Raw genomic sequence first — 23,741 nt, 5'->3', positions numbered from 1 at the left:
TTTTTTTTTTGATGCAGCCAACAATAAACTCGTTCTTATAGAAGAATGTTTCTTATAATTTTTAGATGAAATATTTGTTATAAAATTCATGAAGATTAATTAATAAGTGTGTTAATGATTTATAAATTTCATAATAAATATTTAATTTAAGGACAGTTAAATTATTGTTGTCTGAAAATAAATTTATAATAATTCATCCTTTGTTTTTTTATAAATAAAAGTTGTAAGGATTTGATTGACAGTGAAATCTACAAATCCATAATTTCATCAGCTGTTATGCTGAACTTATGCATCAGAAGCAACAGTTTCCTAGTTTAAAGAGCAGTTATCTCCCTTTTTGTGATATAAAATTAAAAGTAATTAAATTCGTCCATCATAAAAATAGAATTGACAAAAAAAAATCAATTAAATTAAATTTTTGTGAACTTTTAAGTTTTAGAACAGTTTCCTGGTTTAACGAGCAATTATCTTTCATTTTTTCCTCTCAAAAATAAGTGATTGAAAATTAAAAGTAACTGAATTCTTCCATTGTAAAAATAGAATTGATAAAAAAAAATATAATTAAATTAAATTCTTATAAAATTTTAGTTTCCAGAAATAACCTTAAGTTGGGTTATTTAATAGATAGTAGTCTAATGGAAAGGGGCAATCATTACTGAAGAGTAGAAACTTTGATATAAAGAAGATTTGTTGATTGAATAGTTGATGTTTATGAATATGTGTTTTAGTTGCAATTTTACTTGCATTTTGGAAGTTATTGTATGGAACGCCAGTCCTACAGTAAATTCTTTATGCTATTTTCCATTACTTATTATTAGCTAATGGACAATGATTGATACAATGTTCGCGTTGATTAAAGATCTCTGCCTAGCCCTTTGAGAAGTTTGCCGGTGCCGGATGGCCCTGGATTTACACTCTCTCTAACCTATACACCGGTGATGATTTCCAGTTGTTACAGGAATGTTATTTTTTTATAAAATTAAATGTAGCATGCTGATTCAGCCCTTGGTAGGCACACCTTGTTATCATCTGCTATTGATGTTTGATAATTTCTGACAATAATGGGAATCAAATTCATTCAGTTCAGAGGGTTCAGCGATTAAGGGCGCTTTGCAATATTCTCAGTTCTGATGCACCAAACCAGAATAGGAATAGTTCCAGGACAGGAAGACCTATCGAAAACTCCACAATCCCTAGCAATGAGAATTGATACACCTAAAAATGACATAATTTCAGCTGCATCTTTTCTGGGGCCTTTTATTAGGATTCCATAAATTTTTTTTGGCATTTGACTGCCAGCATAACATTGAAAAATACTGAAAATGGCAAATTATAGAAGTTGCAATGATCCTAAGAAAAGAGAAGAAAGATATTATCTACTTATTTTGAAAGTAAAATGACTAGGGACTTCAAACAAGCTTATATATTGCTTTTATTCAAGTATGCATACATAACATATTACATACACAACTAGCATGGTGCAGATGCACCAAATATTGTTCAACTCCTCAATTCACAGGCTCGGCTCATGCAATAGTTGTTTACACCTGATTAATCCCAAAAACAAAAGGTCTTATTACCAAAGAAGTTACAAGAACATTACCTTCTCAATGACCAAATTAATCCACACTCGGAACAAGATGATTATAGCATCTTATCTCCACAGCACAAACCATCATTTTCTGCTTGGGTTTTCCTTACTTCCTTCATTTGATATGATCATGATGGTTGCAAAAAGTTCCCAACCATACACAATTTCTCATATTAAATATGTCACTGCAGTATAAATTGACGCTTTTCCATCAATAACTTGCATCTTCTGTTTCCATCAAAGCAGTCAAGCTTTCCGCCTCATCTTTAAGGATTATAATCAAACTTCGGTCAGACTTTCCATCACATACAAGATTCATTTTGTCCACTAAGTACTCCATTGCTGGTTTGAGGTAGAAAGTGATGAACTACTGCAACATAAAAAGGCTAGTGGATATTCAAATAACTAGCTAAAAAGTCCATATGCTGGAGATGATAAATCTTTCTTGATGTTTGGACTGCTTGAATTGAAAGCATGCACCGAGTCCGCGTTCTAATTAAGCAAACACCAGCAAAACCATTAAGATGTAAGAGAAGCCAAAGAATGGGCGAAGGCCTCATTTGGTGCTGCAGGAGGGCCTGGGTCCATAAATTCCCAGGCCCCAAAACGCAGCTGGAGTAAGCAGCTTCTTGCTCTAGCTCCCCATCTACATTTTAGGACCTAGGAATTTGTGCATCCAAACCCCACCCCCCAAACAACGCCAAATTTGCACTCAAGCCCACTGTTGCAATACCTACACATTGGGTGTACTCAAGATGCAAAAAGCCATTAAATTGGCAACCAGAAACTATGCTACCTCTGAAAAATGTGTGGCATAATGTCCCACTTAAGGTTGTCCAAGCACTTCTTTAAATACCGTCCTCAAGGAAAAACTTCAGAACTTTCCCAGGGATAAGAAATTAAAATAACTAATCCTACAGGCTTGTTCTTCTACCAGAAATCAAACTGCCACCATTACCAAGTTTCCAATTCCAAGCGGAAAAAGAGCATTCCCTGCTGACATCAGTTCTAATCAATTATCACCAAATTTAGAACCTCATGACTATCTACAGGGCCCTTTTCCTTACTATAGCATTGGTATAACTTATGGACCAGCTGCAGACCCTAAATCAGTGTTGGCTTCTGCAAGAGTAATGGTGAGTGGCTGCCACCCAGACTGATGGTGTACAATCCATTTCTTTATGGCAATTACCATGTTTAAGATCTGGAGTATATTACCCAAAGCAAGTTCTTTCAGGCACATGCTCTTTAAAATAGTAGCAGCTTCATACCTGCATAATAAATGATAGGTACCTTAGGACAACATTTTCACAGTCAGAGAAGAAACATGGAAGCCAAACTGAAAACAATGATGGGCCTTACCTGCACCGAGAAGATAGAATTGCAGATCGTCCAGCAGGAGATGTCAGATATTTCTGAGTTTCATCCCACGTTGCTTTTGGATATTCCTTTGGATTTCCACCTATAGGGTTCACACATTTCCACAGTTTCTCATTCTTACCAACATACAACTGCACAGCTCCTAAGCTCTGTTTCACGACCATCTGCTGCTCAATAGCGCTCTCAAGGGCCTTCTTAATATCAGTATTACGATGTTTGGGATCTCCATATCGAATGCAATCAGCTATATTTGATTCAGTTGGCATTATCTTTTCAGTTTTAAGGGTGTTCAAGGCAAGTAAGATAACTCCTATAAGGCCTTGAACATATTCCGAAGGTTTGGGGCATCCTGGAGTTCCCCATATAACATTACCAGGAGCAACATCGGTAGCTGTTACTGCTGAAGAAGATGGTGGATATTCTGGACAACTGGAGTATCTATTGTTTGGTGTCTCATGGTGTCCTGATGGCTTGTTCTGTGGCATATATCCATTTTGTGAGTCATTTAATTTAACAGACTTTAGAGCTTTTTTCTTTGAATCATGCTTTTGCTCTCCGCCTCGTATTTGAACAGCTGGAGGGTTGTGAAAGCTGGTTGGGTATCCAGAAATGTTCAAGTTACCAATATCAGGCGCATTTGTAAGTGGTGCTGAGGTAAAGGTAGTCCCATTGGGCCTAGCAGGCATTAGAGGAGGAGTATGGGTTTGAATATTAGGGGGATACAAACTACCTGCTGCAAAATTAGGATGCATAGCTGGAGCATTTGGCCTTAGTGGCTGTGGATAGTGATTTTGATGGTTGCCATGAGCATTAGTGACCTCACTCCAAGTAAAATTAGGATTTCCAGGAACAAAATCTGGAGCAGGTCCATTTAGGGGACCTTTTGGGACATAAGGACCAGGTTGGTAAGAGTTAGAATTATGCTGATCTTCTTGGGTCCAAACAGGCATATTTGATGTTCTTGATCCATTTGTTTGGTTCAAATTCCTTCGGGTGGGTTTCGCTTTCTGTTTAGTTATATAAGGAGTTCTCTGATTTCCCATATTGAAATTATCAGGGTAGGAATCCACTGGTTGCTTTATGTGAATGGCATCAGAAATTGGAATCTGTAAAGTGTCTAAACTGGATGTAAAACTATTATTACCAAGTTGTTGTGATTCACCATCTGATAGTGGTGGTCCTCCAGCGAGAAGACTTGTCCAAAGCCATACACTCCTAGCAGCTGCAATGAGGGGTGCCGATGCTCTTTGCGGCTGTGCTAGAAGAATATTGTATCTCCTCATCCGCAACTGATGGAGCGCATTAGAAAAGTCACGATCACCGGAAATTAACAAATAATTAGCAGGTGCAGGATTGTCCACCGCCCAGAATAACATATCTACCAGAATCTTCTTGTCACTGGCATCTTTAACACCTGTTCGCATAAAAATTGTCAACTAACAGATAACAACATCTAAAGATTAAGTTCTTCTAAAAATTCGGGAAAAACACAAAGTAACCAATATAAACACAAAGAACCAATGTCAAGTAGGATTACAAGACAGAAGTACACAAAATTTACAAAATATTTTACGTGGTCTAGGTGGCAAAGCAGATGGGTTAGGAAGTAGAAAATAAATCGCGGTAATGTTTAGTTATTGTTATATTTATGTGTTTTGCTAATTTGATTTGCCTGCATTTCTCATGTTTCATGTGGTTCGTATGAAACCTAGGGGCGTTTGGGCTTTAGGGGCCTCTGTTACGATGGGAGGGGAAGATCTTTTTCCCCCTTCTCTAATACATAAGACATAAGTTTGCTATTGAGAAAGGGAAACTATCCACTGTCCACCCCATTAATTCTGACATAAGTTTGCTATTGAGAAAGGGAAACTATCCACTATCCACCCCATTAATTCTCTCTATGCCCAGGAACCAATTGCATAGTTCAGGAACTGAGCTTGCTTTACAATACCAAAATGACACTGCAAAAGTGCAAGTACTGCTGAAACATTACTAGGCTACTCCTCCACTATCCTCCCTAATTTAGTAAATAATTTCACACTACAATTCCCAAACACAAAAACCCAAAAAGAAGAAGAAGAGGCACAAAACTGTCATCACAAAACCGTAACAAAATGAAATCGATACAGTTTCTATTCTAGGAATCCAGAAAGTCAAGATCCAACCTTTACACCACAAATCACAAGAAAAAACCAAAATCCGACAACCCAACATGTAGATCGACAACACGAGAAACGAAGGAACAAAAGAGAAAAAGTCGAGTACCAGCAGGGACGTGATTAAGTGCGATGCCGGTACTGGACAGAGCCTGTTGGACAGCTGAGTGAATCCGATTGGTATCCCCGTAAGCAGAGATGGAGACTGGCCCACAATAATTCATCTTGGCCAGGGCGGAGCTTATGTTCTGGGCTATGGCATGTGGATCGCATTCTCTAGGTACCTGGCAGTTCTCTATATCCCACCACACCGAGGTCTTGGCCGTGACATACTGCGTCTCTGCTACTCCTTCGCCGCCCATAGTTTCCCCGATCAACCGGATAATTGATAATCAATAAACCCAGGCAGCGGCTCCACCGGCAGCGAAGGTATAGAGAGGATCGCTCTGGCTTCTAATGAAGTCAGAAAAAACCTAAAGGGTTAACCCCTTGGCACGAGATTGGATAAGAAGAGAAGATGCCGTTTAGGGACTTTAATAGTAAGCCGATTCGCAGGAGAAATTGCTATTACGCCCTTGATGGGTAGTCGCCAACGTGGGCGGTGATGCTCTTTTTTCATTTTTTTTAATAGTAAAATTATAGTGTGAGACTCTGATTTTTCAGACTCTGATTTTTGTGACAGAGACGGGCGTATAGATCGCATTGATCACTGCAAGAATGGCTCAAAGCTTTTTAATTTTTTATGACAGAGAAAAATATACATATAAAAATATAAAAATTATTATATAAATATTTATATTTTAGTTATAATTGACTGAATGAAATCTTAGTATATATCTATAAATTATTATTAAAATATATTTTTAATTATTTAAATTTATTTTAAATTTAATTATTATTTAGAAAATATTTAAAATTTTTTAATTTTATATATTTTAATTAATAATTTATATAAAATTATGTTTTATTAATAATCTATATTATATAAATTTAATAATTTTATAAAATATTTAAATTTTATTTATTTAAAATAATATATAAAAAAATTATAAAAATATATTTTTTTATATTTAATTAAGTATTAATAGATAAAGAATAATTAATATGTAAAATTTGAATTTAATCAAATTTTATTATCTCTAAAATTCAAACTAATTTCAAACTATACTATATATTATTTAAATTTATTATATTAAAATTTAATCAATTGATAATACAAAAATCAGACTCATTATCATTTTAATATGAATCTTAATATTGGAAAAAATTTTGTTACTCTGTTTATTTAATATAAAATATTTTTTTACATTTTTATTTTTAGAGTACCTTAAAAAATAAATTAATAAAAAATATTTTTATTTCAAAAAATTAAATTATTGTTAAAAATAATAATTGTTTCTTAAAAAAATTATTTTATTAATTTTAAAAATTTTATTAAAATATAAAAATATTTATACACAACCAATCACTGGTTGTGTGGTCCCCGTTGCGCTTCTGCTTTCTCTCTTTCTAGCCAATTTGGTAGTTGGGACTTGGGTGGGGTCCTTCTCAAATAAATAAATGATAGTTGAGTCATGGCATTGGGTGGTTGGACTAGTGGCCCGTGTCGTTTCTTTGGACGACTCCTCCTGTACTTTGTCTGTTTGCCATGTAACCATTAAGTCACGCCGACAAAAGGAATTCCTGCTTTCAATTATATACTAAGCTAGTCATTTTATTTTTATTTATTTATTATTTTAATAATATAATTTAATATTTATTTTTTAAAATTTTATATTTTAAAATTATATTATATAATTTTATTAATGAAATTTTTAATTAATTATATTAAATATAATTTAAATTTTTATTAAAATTTAAATAACCATATCTCTATTAAAATTAAATTTAATTTTATTTTTTAAATATTTATTAATTATTTTTATCTAAATATTTTCTCATAAAAAATGTAATAATATAATGTTTTTATCGAATAATTATATTTAAAAAAGATCATATATTATTAGGATTTTTTTATAAATCTAGTGATTTAATTGAATGTCATTGATAATATGAAAAACTTTTCAGTGCCATTAAGATAAATGTATAGCATACTTATGACTTAATTGAGAATTATATAAATAAGATAAAATTTTTAATTTCTCTAAGAAAAAAAAAAATTTAAAAGCCATAAGGTAAATAATATAAAATGTTATTTCTTGGTAAGTTCCTTAAAACTTCTTCACTTTTAATTCTTTTAAATATAATAATAGCAATAATAAAATTTTAAATATTATAATAATAATAATAATAATAATAATAATAATAATAATAATAATAATAATAATAATAATACGTCAAATATTTTTTAATTTATGCTCTACATTTAATTTTCTTTTTTTTTTCTTTTAAAATTTAAAAATGATAAATTAAAATTTAAAATAATCAATATTTATATCAAATAACCTGTAACACTTAAAATTTTTAAATTTATTATTTTGTGGATAAATATTAATATTTTATTTTATTTAAATTTTTGAGAAATTATTTGAAATTATTTGGATTTTAGAAATTAGGTTCGATTTTCAGAAAATATAAAACTTTGATGATTTTTAAAAATCAATTTAAAGTCCACGTAGTAAAACTAAAAATATATTTAGACTCTACGAATTTTTTTGAGTTTTCTAGAATTTTTTCGAAATTTTTGGGCCTCGTTTTCTGTCCCAAGGCAGAGTAAAAAATTTAAAATTTTGTATTCTGAATCAGACCGGCCGAATCGAACCGGACAGAATCGGACCGATCGAATCGGACCGGCCTTCTTCTTCTTTTTTCTTCTCCTCGCGCGTTCCCGTCGCCCTACCTCTCTCTCCCATTTTCTCTCTCCTCCCTCCTTCCCACGCCACACCGTCGCCACCCCAACCTCCTCACCTCGCCGGTGCGCCTCCCCATCCCTTCTCCACCTCCGGCCGGCACGGCGGCCTGAAATGACCCGCAAAGTCCTCCCCTGCGCGCGCGCAAGGCTTCACCTTCATAGCTAAAATCCGACCGATCCGGCCATCGATCGGACCGGGTATTGTGTCAAAACACATCTACACCTCCAGAGCTTTCCATAGAAACCAAGAATACCAAAATCCATAAAGCGGTTTGTCCAATTTTTGTCCGGAAAGTTTTAGCCCATTTTGACTTTTAAGCTAAATTTCTAGCAAACCGTGAAGCCCACGAGAAAACCGAGAGTACCGGAGCGCTCCACTCGTCGAGAGCTTCGCAGTAATATAAATTTCAAAATTTTCCGATATCGTTTTTCGATGGGTCCCAAGAAACTTTGTAGTGTTTTTCGAGCATTAAATGAGCTTAGAAAATTTCGTAAAAATTATATACTAACTCCCGTGTTATGGGCTTCATGTAAGTACTTTCAATTCGGGAAATTCAACGGTTGTCCGGGTCTGTAAATTTCGGGCCAGACAAACAGGCTAACGAGAAAGTCTTAGAATTAGGTCTAGATTTTGGCTACTCCACCGTTTTCAGACATCCCGAGCGCGTTCCCGAGGTCAGAATCGACATAGGTAAACCCGAACCTTGCTTTTTCTTAATTATCTAGTGCTTGAATGGAATTAAAAATCCATAAAATATTCGTGGTAGCTTAGAAAATTATGATTCCTTTTGCATTAGCTTAGTAATATTGCTAAGGACCGCGGGGCAAAGTTTTAGAATTTTTAGAGCCCATTTGGGTAGTTTTTGCAAAAGGGTCAATTATAAAGACTAAACTGTAAGTTTACATATTGTGATTGATGACTGTTTGGATAGGGTCCAGGAGGGGCTGTGTGATATGATTGAGTTGTGGGTATATGGTTTGTCGATATAGAAGTGCGTTTTAAGCCCTTTTGCAGGTTGGGTAAGTCCTAGGTATAGGGGAGACTCTGCTGGATTTTCGGCACGACTTAGGACATCTTTGATCTTTTTCTTAATTTGTATTGTGTTAAATGTATTAAATAATTATAATAAAATTGTCAGGTGAGCCGGGACAGCATTCATCCTCCGCCCAGCCACCACAGTGACTTCGGTTGAATCTGTGAGTAAAATATTAATTTTAATTGTAATTTCGATATTATTATATGTTCAAGCATGCCCATGCATCACTTATAAATATGTATCTATGTAGTTAAACTTTAGGCACATTTTATGTTGCATTCACAATTGTTAAAGTGCCATGAATATTATTTGTGGTAATTTGGAGCAGTGTGCGTGCGTTGGCGTGCGTGTGGTATGGTGTTGGATATGGACAGGACGGGTAGACACGGCTTGAGATCTTCGCTAGGACCCCGTATTTGGTTTATTAAGCGAAAGTCCGACTTGAGATCTTCGCTGGCAGAGGTTAGATTAAGAGGGCTGTATAGAGGATCAGCTCCCATATATATATTGTTTGACATTATCGAGTGCGTGAGTGCTCCAAATTGCCTTTTTGATGTAATTTGTATGAAATTTATGACAATGTTGCATTTTACTCCACAGGGTACATTAGTTTTAGATAACTATAGAGATTATGGTTAAAATTGATATTTTATTCTCTGAGTCGAACGCTCACTCCTGTTCATTATTTTTTCAGGCTACAGGAGGATTATTGTTGTGGTTAACCTACTTTTCTTCTTCACAGGTCGTCTATTAATGTCTGTAATGTTTGTATAATTCTGTTAACTCCTAGAAATTTCGCATGTGTTAGAAATATTTATTTGATTGGGTGTCACACCTTACCCCTCCGTAAGGCATAACATGATCTCGTAGTATACCTAATGAATTATCAAACTTCGTCTGCTGATAACCCATTAAGTACACTATAAGAGATTTTAAATCTTTTCTTATTTCTTTTTACAGTGGTGAGCACTTTTGACAGGTATTAAATTTTTTTTTACTAAAGTGAAACCAATTAACAAATTTGAAGTATCAGTAATTTCTGTAAAAATTTCGGCAGAGTGCCGTCTGTATTTTGAATAAAACAGTTCTTCAAAAACTTGTAAAAACACTTCCAATATACTTGTTCAATCCCAAACTCCAATAATAGTTCAACAAAAATAAATTTCTTAACATTTGTCAAACTCAATTCAACATCAATTTTCAGTATTTTCAAAGATAGACTACAAAATGACAGAGTAGTTCAAAAGCTGAGATAAGAAATAAATATATTATAACTTTAGTTTACAACTGCTCAAGACCAAGTACAATATATACATACAGTACACATACATTACAACAAAAATTACAAAAAGGTGGTATACTCAATATATTCGGCAGAATCCCAAAATGTAGCACAAGCAGCCTACTCTAATGCTTTGTCTGTCTGTCTACCTGCGACAATAATGAAAAAGTTATCATCGAGCCAATGTCTCAATGGTGCACAACATTAAGAAAATGCAATTTAAAACCATAAACATAAATCATATAAACTGCGGATACTTAAAATCATAGTTAAATTCAAAAGACAAAGAATGTCATAAAGAATTAAACTCCATTTCACAATGTCTCAATGAATATCAATAAATTACACACACAGCTTAATAATGATTCCAAAGTCCAATTCGTTTCAAAAGCCAATGGCTAATGAGGAATAACATAGCTAGCTAGCAATTATATGAGTACTCATCTTATTCGTCCTCAACTGGCACACACCTCAACACTTCAGCCGGAGAGGAAATTCAAAGTCAATTCGTCCCACTAGACAAGCTAGCGAGAAATTCAATCAATATACATGATAGCTGTGGTTTCAAACCATTTACAATATTTTTCGAGCAATAAGTATCCATCAAATTTCATTCAAACAAATTTTCCACAATTTAAGCAATAACATACAATTTGTCATAATTTATTTCAATTGAAAATTCAAAAAAAATAACTGTTGTGCATAACCTCTGATGAGTAGCCTCTTGGCCTTGACTCAGTGTTTCTTTCCCCTTCCCCGAGTCTTTACTAACTAAAACATACAATTTAAAGTGTTTCAGTACTCAGTTAAATTATCTCTAACAATAAGGTTCAATAATTAAATTTATTTAATACTATTGTTTTTATTAGTCAACCTATAATGTTGACTTTTGATGCACTCTAGGAGAATAAATTTTAATGTTACCAATATGTCACATTTTATAGTCCTTTAGTGTTGGTACATGTTACCAATTTCATTTTCAAGTGTATTACATTTTATTGTAACTTATCAAATTTTGGTATGCTGTTTTGACCTAACTGGATGACCTAGTTTCCTCGGTTTTCGAGTTCTAGTCCGAATTATAAAATTGTAGGTCTATGTCTTAGTAAACTTTTGCCACAAATTTTAGGTCATTTGGAGTTTACTAGACCAAGTTATGGTCATTTTACCAATGCTGGACAGATTGCACTAAAATGGCAAACTTAGGTCATTTTTAGGTCATTTCTGATTCTGGCAGTTTTTATACCCGAACTTGTGTAAGCATTTTGACTTGCTTATGGTCATTTCTGGGTTTTGTGATCTCTACAAAAGATGTAGCCCTATGTCTAAGCTTCCAACCATATAAATTTCAGGTCATTTGGACCTGTTTTGAGTGAGTTATGGCCAAAATACTGATTGTTGTTCAAATGGTCAATTTTCAAGTTTGCAAAGTCACTATTCCGGATTTGGTCAATTCTCATGTCACTTTCTGGATAGAATTTAGGTAGGCTTTCTTCATGAAAGTTGGCACATTTTGTGCCTAGTTTCACCTCCAATTGGCCTCATACCAATTGGAGTCATACACTTAGGGTTATAGGCTCATTTGCATACTATCCTTTACATGTCTCTCAAACACCAATCCAAATACACATTAACCTTGTTATAAGTCCACTTCTCTACCAAATTCTGAATTGGTACTAACCATAATCACTCAACACATCACATTTAGGTGAACTTGGGCAGAATATGACAACTCACAATACACCAAATGCAATCCTAATTCACAAAGTCCAAACCCAACAATATATAAACATAAACACTCCTAATTATTACATACAATTTTCACTATCAAATTATATACATTTTCACTACTATATCATATACATATGCTGCTACTTTTAGTATCATAATTCAATAACTTTTCATGAATTTAAACACTTCCAATCTTCACCATAAGGCTGCCCAAGTAACACATATACATCAAGCTTCCATTTTAACTTTTCAAACTTACAATTCAAACTATATACATGGTAAATCATTCCTATACATTTAAGCACTTAAATCAATACCTCAAAATACTATTTACATGAAGAAATAATTCATTAACCTTGATATTCCATGGCTGCCAAAAACAGTACCTTCCAATAACTCATTAAAACCTCAAAGTTTCTTCATAAATCAACTCACCATAACATGGAAATCAAGTTTACTTAAGAAAGGAAAAAGAAATGGACAATTACCTCTTGTGAACTTTCTCAAAACTCTATCAAAACTTTCCTTTCTTGCTCCCAAAATGTTGCCCAAGTTGTGTAGGCAAAGATTAATGAAGGAATTGGTGTGGAAATTGGCTTAAAGTGGAGTGCATGGAGCTCGGTTGTGAGGCGGCCATGGGAGGATGTTTGGAGCTTTTGGTTCAGCCAAAGTGAAATCTTGAGGAAGAAGATGGTTTTGCAGAATGTTAGTGGAAGAAATCTAGTTTTTAATACTTTATATAATGCTTAGTGGTCCACTAACACAATTAAAACATTAAGTTAATGTTAAACTTTTAATTATTCAACATTATACCCCACAATTTTATTTATTTATACAACACATGAAATTTCATTTTTCATGGTATTTCAAAATTCAACACTACTTATTTTCCATGGACACTTGGGTCAAAAGTCAGCTCGGGGTGTCAATTGACCAACATGCCCCTATTCGGGCTGTATTATCGATTTTTCAGTAACACCGATTTTTATTAGTTTCTTGATTTTTCATTTTTCTTTGTACTAATTAATTAATTTTTCTTTGACATTTTCAATGTCATTTATACTTCAATAGATGTTTATTTAAGTCTTAAAATATTTCTCAGGGTTTCTCGCAGTCCAGGGCTAGTCAATGGTCCTCGCCGCAACTTCCCAGTGCGGTCACCCATCGCTATGGTTTTTGGCTCGTTTAACTTGGTTACATTTCATTGTTATTATTTTTCCTTTGTTTTTCTTGTATTTTTCTCTATTGTATTTCATTATTTCATGTATCCTCACTAATATTTAAGTGTAGTTCCGGGCATTCTAGTCATGCATTAATCGTCACCAAACAAGAGAATGCACTACCGAATATAGGGGTGTTACAATTCTCCCCCCCTTAAAATAAATTTCGTCTCGAAATTTTACCTAGCATCAATTTCTGAACAGCTTTGGGTGCTGTCTCCTTATGTCCTCTTCACGTTCCCAACTAGCTTCTTGGCCTAAATGATGGTTCCACAGCACTTTAACCTGGGGTATCTGTTTGTTCCTCAGCTGCTTCACCTCATGTACTAGAATCTCTATGGGTTCTTCCTCATATGAGAGGTCTGGATTTACCTCAATCTCTTCAACTGATAGAATATGAGAAGGGTCAGATCTGTACCTCCTTAACATGGACACATGGAAGACACTATGTATCCTTTCTAGCTCTGGAGGTAATGCCAACCGATATGTCAAAGGACCCACTCTTTCTAGAACCTCATATGGTCCGATAAAGTGAGGACTCAGTTTCCCCTTTCTGCCGAATCTCATAATCCTCTTTTAAGGAGAAACTTTGAGGAATACCTTATCACCCACTACATATTCAATATCTCTTCTTTTCAAATCAGTACAGGACTTCTGACAGTCTGATGCAGCCTTAAGTCGATCTCTGATCAATCTGATCTTTTCCTCTGTCTGCTGAACAATTTCTGGCCCAATCATCTTTCTTTCACCTACTTCATCCCAACATAGGGGAGTTCTGCACTTTCTTCCATACAAAGCTTCATATGGAGGCATCCCAATGCTTGATTGATAGCTATTGTTATAAGCAAACTCAATCAAAGGCAAGTGTGTATCCAACTACCTTCAAACTCAATCACACAAGCTCGTAGCGTATCCTCCAAGATCTGAATTACCCTCTTAGACTAGCCATCTGTCTGTGGGTGGAATGCCGTGCTAAAGTTCAATCTAGTTCCTAGGGCTCTCTGAAGACTACCCCAGAATCTAGAAGTAAACCTAGGATCTCTGTTTGATACAATCGATACTGGCACTCCATACAATCTTACAATCTCATTTATGCATAATCTGGCCAATCTTTCCAGGCTATAGTCCATCCGGACTGGCAAAAAGTGAGCATACTTGGTCAGTCTATCAATTATAACCCATACTACATCATGACTATTCTGTGTCCTCAGAAGTCCCATCACAAAATCCATAGTTATTCGTTCCCATTTCCACTATAGTACTGGCAATGGATGTAACAAACCAGCTGGTACTTGATGTTCTGCCTTCACTTGCTGACAAGTTAGGCATTTGGAGATAAAATCAGCTACATCTCTTTTCATACCCATCCACCAGTAATGCTCTTTTAGCCATCTGTACATTTTAGTTCTACCAAGATGCATAGCAAAAGGAGACTCATATGCTTCCTTCATAATGATCTGTCTCAATTCTACATCATTAGGAACGCACATTCTGCCCTGATGTAATAGTAAACCATCATCTCTCATAGAAAATTCAGGTTTCATGCCCTGCTGGACTTCTTTTAGTAGCTTCTGATATTTTTCATCATTCTGAGCAGCCATTCTGATCTGATCAATCAAAACTGGCTGTACATGCCATGCAACTACTGTCTGTCCCTCATCATCAATCTCCAAACTAGCATGTTGTGCTTTTAACTCATGTACCATGGACAAAAGAGAAACTCTGAGACTTGCCATAGTCTTGTGACTTAAGGCGTCAGCCACCACATTTGCCTTCCTTGGCTGATAGTCTATTAAGCAATCATAGTCTTTAATCAGTTCTAACCATCTCCTCTATCTCAAGTTCAATTCCTTCTGGGTGCCCAAGTACTTCAAGCTTTTGTGATCAGTGTAAATATAACACTTCTCCCCATATAAGTAATGTCTCCAAATCTTTAGAGCAAATACAATAGCTGCTAGCTCCAAGTCATGTGTCGGATAGTTCCTCTCATGCGGTTTCAGCTGGCGTGATACATAAGCAATGACATTCCAATCCTGCATCAGTACACAGCCTAATCCATTGTGAGAAGCATCACTATAAACTGTGTATTCTTTACCGGGGATAGGTAAAGTAAGGACTGGAGCTTCAGTCAAACACCTCTTCAACTCATCAAAACTCTACTGGCATTTATCCATCCACTGAAATTTTACATCTTTCTGAAGCAGCTTGGTCAGTGGCGAAGCCAACATAGAAAACCCTTTCACAAATCGGCGGTAGTATCCAGCTAAACCCAGAAAACTGCGAATTTTAGTGATATTCTTGGGTGGCTTCCAATTAAGGATAGCTTCTACCTTACTGGAATCTACCTTGATAAAGAAAGAGATTTTTTTCAGCCAAAATTCACATTTCGATAATTTGGCGTATAGTTGTTTCTCCCTTAAGGTCTGTAGTACGATCGCAGATGTCTATCATGCTCCTCTGCAATCCTCGAATATATTAAAATATCATCAATAAACACCACTACAAACTGGTCGAGATATGGTCTGAAAATAGTGTTCATCAGATCCATAAAAGCAGCTGGAGCATTAGTTAACCCGAATGGCATTACCAGAAACTCATAGTGGCCATATCGAGTTCTGAAAGCAGTTTTTGGAATACTCTGCTCTTGCACTTTCAACTAATGATAACAAGATCGCAAATCAATTTTGAAGAACACAGCTGCACCCTTCAACTGATCAAACAGATCATCAATGCGAGACAATGGATATCTGTTCTTTATTGTCACCTTATTCAACTGCTGGTAGTAAATACATAAGCGGAGAGTGCCATCTTTCTTCTTAACAAATAATACTGGCACTCCCCAAGGTGACACACTAGGGCAGATGAAGCCCTTTTCAAGTAGTTCTTGCAACTGTACCTTCAACTCCTTCAATTCTGCTGGTGCCATTCTTTATGGTGTTATGGAAATTGGATCCACACCATGTCACACCTTACCCCTCTGTAAGGCATAACATGATCCCGTAGAATACCTAATGAACTACCGAACTTCACCTACCGATAACTCATTAAGTACCCTACAAGGGATTTTAAAACAAGTTTCTTACTTTTTATAAGTGGTGAGCATTTTCTAATAGGTATTAAAACATTTAATTAGAGTTTGAAAACTAGTTAAGATTTTTGTCCTATTTTATTTTTTCGCAAATTCTATAAAAATTTCGGCAGAGTGCCATCTGTATTTTAAGAAAACAGTTCTTCAAATACATGAAAAAAAACACTTCCAAAGAATCTCAACAACTTCATCATTTCAACATCCATCCCAACCAATTTCAACATCATTTCTCAATTTCCAAAATTCAATATCATCAAAATACCATAATTCAATTTCATTCAAATTAAAAAAAAAATATTTCCATTCATATTTCAATAAAGATAACACAATTTATATACATCATTACAAAAATTTACATTAAGAAAAATCCAAACTAAAATTTATTTCAAGCTTTATACAACTCTATATAACTTTATACAACTGCTCATAACCAATTTTACATGTCCATACAGTTACATATATTTACATATATCAAAATAGTTTTTACAATCAGGGTATAAAATATGCCTGATAGACTTCAAGGCAGGTAGCTCCTCAATCCTCAACAGCTCCTCTAGTCTCTATATCTGCGACAGCAATAACAGCCATCGCTGAGTACTAGGACTCAGTGGTGCACAACATACTAAAATAATCTTTATGCAGAATTAAAACATAATTATTCAAAAATTTAACTGAACATGAGATATAAAATTCAAAACATGATTTTAACCCAAATAATTTCATTTCAAAAGTCTCAAAACAAATTTCATAAAAACATACAGTTATATCATGCCATTCGAAACAAATATCATCTCAATAGCCAGAGGCTAAGGAAAAGTTAAATCACATGGCTAGCTAGCTCAAATATATGGGAACCCATTCTTTTTCTTCTTCTGCTGGCACACACCTCAACACTTCAGCCAGAGAAGGAATCAAAATTTGAAACTGATTTCCCTCACTAGTCATGCTAGTGAGGTATTCAAATATATGGTCATGACACTGTGGTTTCAAAACTATTTTAACAATTTACTAAACATTTATTTTCATTTCAAACACAAACAAATAATCCTTCAACAATTTAAATCAGAAGCATAGTAAATATTTCAAGACAATGGTGTCACAATTCAATATTTCAATTTATTCAAAACAATATGCAAAAGAAAATTTACAGAAATTTTAGGTTGTGCACAAACCTTATATGAGTCGCCTCTTGGCCTTGACTCGATCCCCCGGGTTCTTTCCCGGTATTCTTTTCAACTGAAACACACAGTTTCACAGTGTTTCAGTATCATAACTTATCATAAATCTAAAAATAAATTCAAATTTACTTTTACCTAGCTTTAATATGCTAAACTTGGCGTTCTTTAAAATTTGTGTTTCGGAGTTACTATTCACTATACTATTCAAGTCAATTTGTTGACTTTTTAAGGCTTAATAGGTATGAAAATTCTAATTTCACTCACATACCACATTTTGGTTGCCTAATTTGTTTGTTTTGGTTATTTTCTCAAAACTTAAGTCTTTTAGGCAAAATTTCAAATTTTTAGTTTTAGTGTCTTATGTTGCACTGTTCCATTGGTCATGTTGCTATTAGAATTTGGCTAAGTTTTCTTCATAGAAATTGTTCCCTATTGTCTTAACTTTATTCTCCTTTTTAAATCACTCCAATTGGAGTTTTGTAGCTCAAGTTATAGCCATTTGAATCATGGCTGTCATATTGGCCTAACCTAGATTTTCTGGGCACCAAAACTGGTTCTGGCAGTTTTAGGTCACCAATTTTGGATGGCTAAATGACTTGGTTAAGGGCATAATTTGGGCTTTTGTTCTTCATAAAAGTTTTAGGTCTATACCTCAACTTTCTACTGGTAAAATTTCAGGTCATTTAGACCTGCCTAACCCAAGTTATGGCCAAATGAACAGATGGTCATTTTTGTACAGGTCAGATTGCCTAATCCAGATTTGGTCAATTTATTCACTAGGTTTTAGTCACTTTTTGGGCATGATTCCTAAATAAAAAATGTGTCATTTTGTGTCTAGTTTCATTCTCAATTGGCCTCATACCAATTAAGCTTATAAATTTTTAGTTTTGGTCTCTGAAAAGGACCTTGGTCATGCTGCCTGTAGCATGTCCCTAATCAATCTGAATTTGAGCCTAATTCTAACATTTCCAACATACCTCAATTGGTCACAAATGACCATTTTTCAGCTCCAACAAGGTTAAACACCTCATTTAACAAATTCTCACATTTTTCCTCCCAAAACCCTAGGTGCCAAACCCTAATTCATATTTTTATTACATTTAACTAATTCAAAGCATACCAACATCACTTCCACACTCATACAAGCTTACCTACACTATTAATTCAATCAAATTCATACACTATCATCACAAACCCTAGCTGGCCGAAATTCACAATTGGTCCTCCAAAGATGTTTTCTTTTGATTTTTAAGTTGAGTTCTAGGTTAGTTAAGCTAAACACACAAATAATAAACTAAAATTTTCAACTTAAATTACTAACCTCAACTTGGATGTTAAATCTTCAATTTTTTTCTTCTTTTCTTCTTTCTTTTCTTGCTCAAGCTTCTTCTCAAGTGAAGTCAACAAGTTTTTATGGATTGATTTTGGAAAAGTTAGGTTTTAGTGGGGAAAACTCAAGCTTTACCAAGCTTTAATGGTAGTTTTGGCAATGGAGGAGAGTGAAATGGTGAGGCTGCCAAACTTGTGGGAGAGAAGAGCTGATTTTTTTGTTTTAATTTTATGTATTTTAGGTCTTATTTTGTGTATTTGAATTGGTCAAAACGTGTAGAAAATTAAAAATTAATTTTGACATCATAATTGATGTCATCAACATGATGTAAGAAAACCTTTTCTTTTCTCTTTTTTTTCATTTATTTTTCTTTAGTTCTTTAATTTAATTCTCAATTCTAAAATTTTCTTTTCTCTGATTTTATTTGACAATTAGGTCAGGAGTCAGCTCTCGGGGTCAATTGACCAAATTGCCCCTCGCCCCGGTTTGCAAATAATTCAATATTTCTTCCAGATCCCTGACCTAATTATTTGACCGGCTTAACAATTCTTTTTCGTGATTTTCTCTTTTCCACTGTGTTCGCAATAGTCCTAAGGACCGCGGCATCACATTTTACGATTCGAAATTTGAGTTTAAATCGGCCTCGCAGTCATTCCCGAGAAGATCACCCATTGCTGTGACTCTTGGCTCATTTAACTTCTTATGTTCTGTTTTTCTTATTTATACTTAACTAATTAACAATTATTAATTATTTATGTTTAGGGCTTATCTAGTTATCTTAGATGTGGTTCTAATCTCCTTAATTATCCAGACCGACACCGATCACCAGAATAGTGAAATATACCAGGCTATACAAATAGGGGTGTTACACACTAGGCATAACATTAATATCAAACTGCACCTTTCTTTCTAGAGGTAATCCTGGCAATTCATCATGAAACACATCTGGAAAGTCATATACTGTAGGGATGTCCCTCAATGCTGGGCTCCCCACTTGGGTGTCTACCACATGTGCCAAGTATACTTTACACCCCTTTTTGATCATTTTTCTGGCTAGTGCAGCCAAAATGATGTTTAATGGCAATAGCTGCCTCTCCCCGTATATTACCACATCACTATACTGAGGGAGACCAAAAGTGACTGTCTTCAGTCTACGGTCAATCATGGCGTGATGCCTGGCTAACCAATCCATGCCCAAGATGATATCATAATCTCTGAAGGGCATTTCAATGAGATCAGACAGAAAAGTATGTCCTTGGATCACCAAATGACAATCCCTATACATTCTATTAACCCTGACCTCTTGTCCTAGCGGACTTGTTACTAGCACCTCAAAGTCCATTTTCACACACGGAACAGCAATGCAATCAATGATGCTAGCACTCACATAGGAGTGGGTAGAACCCGGATCAATTAATACAAACACATCTTGATTAAAAGTTGAGAAGGTACCAGCCACAATATCAGATGTCTCAGCTTATTCTCTCTGTCTCATTACGTAGACTCTAACTGAAGCACTGCCTTGCTCTGACTGATTCACTGTGCCTTGGCTGCCTGCTGGACTACCTCTACCCCTGCCTCTACCTCTGCTAGGTGGTTGTGAACCTCTGGTGGCAGGATTTTGAACTGACCCTTCTGCAGTAGTAGGAGGTGGCCCAATTCTACGGGCACTGGTGCAATCTTTAGCAAAGTGTCCTATGCCTTCGCAGTTATAACAGGCTCCTGTGGCCTTATAGCATACCCCACCATGATTTCTACCATAAGTTTCACATTGATGGGGAGGGTAGGAACTTCTGGTAGTCTGCTGACCAGATAGAGGAGGTCTCTGTCCCAAATACCAGACTTTTTACCACTCTTGTTGTGTCCCCCCAAAGTTCTTTCTCTTTCCAGGAGGACCACTGGAACTCTGATCTACTGACTTCCCCTCTTTCTCTTTTTTTGTCTTCTCTAATTTCTTTTTCTCTGGGGCCACTTCTGACTCAATTCTTTCTAATTCAAGTGCTTGAGAAATAAGCTCAAAGAAGTTATTATGTTTGAATCCGACCACTTGTAGTCTGATACTAGGCTTCAAGCTGGTTTCAAACCTTTTACATCTTTCTCTGCTAGTAGAAAGGAGACTTCCTGCATAATGGCTCAAGCGGAAAAACTCCCTTTCATATTCTGCCACTGATCTACTTTCCTATTTCAGACTTAAGAACTCCTGTAGCTTCTGGTCCACATAGGCATCTGGGACATATTTTTGTCTGAACTCCCTAAGAAAGTGGTCCCAGGTTAGCACTGGAGGTTCCACCAAACTATGGGGAATGGTTTTCCACCAGTCATATGCATCCCCCTGTAGTAGTGACACTGAATACTCAAATCTTAGCTCTTTTGTGTAGTACAGTTTCTTGAACACCCTATCCATTCTCTCCAACCATTGTTCTGCCTCTAGTGGATCTACTATTCCCTTGAACATAGTAGCCCCATAGTTAATCAACTTGTCATACTGCCTAGTTGAAGGCTGTGGTTGTACCACTGGTGTCTGCAGTGGGGCTTGAGTAGGCATGTTACCAGCCATCTATTGGAACATTGTAGCTATCTGCTGAGCAAACTGAGTAGGAAACTGCAGTACTGAGGGGGCTGGTGCGGCTGATCCACTAATATTATGAAGGGTTAGGGCTTCTCCTTGTACCTCAACCTCTATTGATTAATCGACTAAACGGTCCCCTTCTTCCATAATCAATTAGAGGATATTATATCTCTTGAACAAATAACACAAGGAGATTTTCTCCCGTTAATGCATATTTATAATGTAATGTACTGTATGTATCAAATCATGACATTGAGCAGTTGTATTATGAAGAAAGAATATTCAAATTGCAGGTTAAAATAGAATTTAAAAACTAGCTCTGATACCACTAAAACATGTCACACCTTACGCCTCCGTAAGGCATAACATGAACCCGTATTATACCTAATGAATTACCAAACTTCGTCTACTGATAACCCATTAAATACACTATAAGGGATTTTAAACATTTTCTTATTTCTTTTTACAGTGGTGAGCACTTTTGACTGGTGTTAAAGTTTTTTTTACTGAAGTGAAACCAAATAACAAATCTGAAGTATCAGTAATTTCTGTAAAAATTTCGGCAGAATGCCGTCTGTATTTTGAATAAAACGGTTCTTCAAAAACCTATAAAAACACTTCCAATATATTTGTTCAATCCCAAACTTTAATAATAGTTCAACACAAATAAATTTCTCAACATTTTTCAAACTCAATTCAACATCAATTTTTAGTATTTTCAAAGATAGACTACAAAATGACTGAGTAGTTCAAAAGCTGAGATAAGAAATAAATATATTACAACTTTAGTTTACAACTGGTCAAGACCAAGTACAATATATACATAGAGTGCACATATATTATGTAACACCCTCCCGGTAGCAACTCCGTACATTCTACTGTTCCGGTGACCGGTGTCGGTCCGGACAGCTAGAATGTCCGGAAAAATATTTAAACTAAAGTCAATAACCAAAATTAACTCAAATATTAATAAGAAAAATTTAGGAAAAATTTTAGAAATAAAATACAACCAAGTCAAATGAGCCGGTGCCCAAGCGATGGGTAACCCAGAGGGAAGTTGCGGTTCTCGCAACGAGGAGCCCTAGACCCGGGAAAAAATTCATAAAATAATTTTTGGGACTCCAGAGAAGGGTCATTGAGGTTCCTATGGCATTAGAATGCCAAGAAAATATTTAGAAAAATTTTACAATCGGTACAGACAATTTTGACCCGTTAAGCCAAACGGAGGGCATTTTGGTCATTTCGCCTTCAGAGACGATTTTTGGACGACTTTTCCAGTTGAGTAAATAATTATTATGACATAAAATATGAATTAATATTGATGAAAAATTAATTGAAAGTTAGTAGAAAAGAAAAGAAAAGAAAATGCAATAAAATGCCAAATATGACATATTGTGATGTCATTTAAAAAGCTTCCTCCAATCACAATTAAACAACCCTTTAATTAACTAATAAAAGAGACCAAAGGAGACCAAAAATTCTGGTCATCTTCTTCTTCTTCTTCAGCCAAAACGTGACCTCCCCTTTTCCATAACCCTCCATGAAAGTTTCCTTTAATTTCTTCCATTTCCCATGAAATTCCACTACTAAACCCTAAGTCACCTTCACTAAAACTTGTCCCCACATCACAAGGCAACTCTAGGCAGCCACAAAGAGGAGAAATTCTAGAGTTTTCACAAGCTCAATAAGTTGAGCGAAGAGGTTAGTGCTTAATTATGCATGTATATCTCTTATTCCATGTTAGGGACTTAAAAATGAGTATGAAATTGTGGATTAAATGAATGAAACTTATGGGTATGTATGCCATGGATTTCGGCTGCCCTAAGGAAGGAATAGGATTGAGTGTTTGTGATGGACTTGGAGTGAACTAGAAACCATGTTTAAAGTGTATAAATATAAGGATAATGAACTAGTAGTTAATTAAGGTAAGTTGTGAAAATTCATAATGGGAATTAGGGTTTTAAGGGTGAAAATTGGACTTGGCATTTGAATTGATTAATGGAAATTCTAGTGGTCAATTAGTGACCATTTAAGGCAAGTTAATCATAATTTGAAGTGAGTTAATGCATGGCAAAGTGAATGTGTAGGCTGCCTAAAGACAAAGATAGGTGATGAAATTTCAGTCCACTTGGACTGCCATATCTTTGGCTGTGTTGGTCCAATTGGTGTTTGGCCAATTGGACATGAAACTAGGCTTATAATGGCACATTTTTGCTGAAGAAGCCATGCCCAAAAGACCAAAGCAAGTGGACCAAAAGTTGGCCCCAATCCGGATACCCTGCAACAGCACCTGCAGAAATGACCAAATGAACAGTAACTGATCATTTG

The 23,741-nt window shown here is 35.3% G+C and overlaps 1 protein-coding gene across 1 annotated transcript; it reads right to left on the bottom strand.

Annotated features, from left to right (window-relative positions):
• Positions 1–1,408: 1,408 nt before the first annotated feature.
• LOC110653713 (uncharacterized) lies at positions 1,409–5,826 on the bottom strand. The gene is made up of 3 exons (XM_058146922.1): positions 5,237–5,826; positions 2,954–4,385; positions 1,409–2,862 (listed from the first exon to the last, which is right to left on the bottom strand). The coding sequence occupies exons 1-3, from the start codon at positions 5,487–5,489 to the stop codon at positions 2,676–2,678; spliced, it is 1,872 nt and encodes a 623-aa protein (XP_058002905.1). The 5' UTR covers positions 5,490–5,826; the 3' UTR covers positions 1,409–2,675.
• Positions 5,827–23,741: the final 17,915 nt, after the last annotated feature.

This window comes from Hevea brasiliensis, chromosome 5 (assembly GCF_030052815.1).
Source record: "Hevea brasiliensis isolate MT/VB/25A 57/8 chromosome 5, ASM3005281v1, whole genome shotgun sequence".
NCBI classification, from domain to species: domain Eukaryota; kingdom Viridiplantae; phylum Streptophyta; class Magnoliopsida; order Malpighiales; family Euphorbiaceae; genus Hevea; species Hevea brasiliensis.
This window is presented reverse-complemented; position numbering and strand designations above follow the sequence as displayed.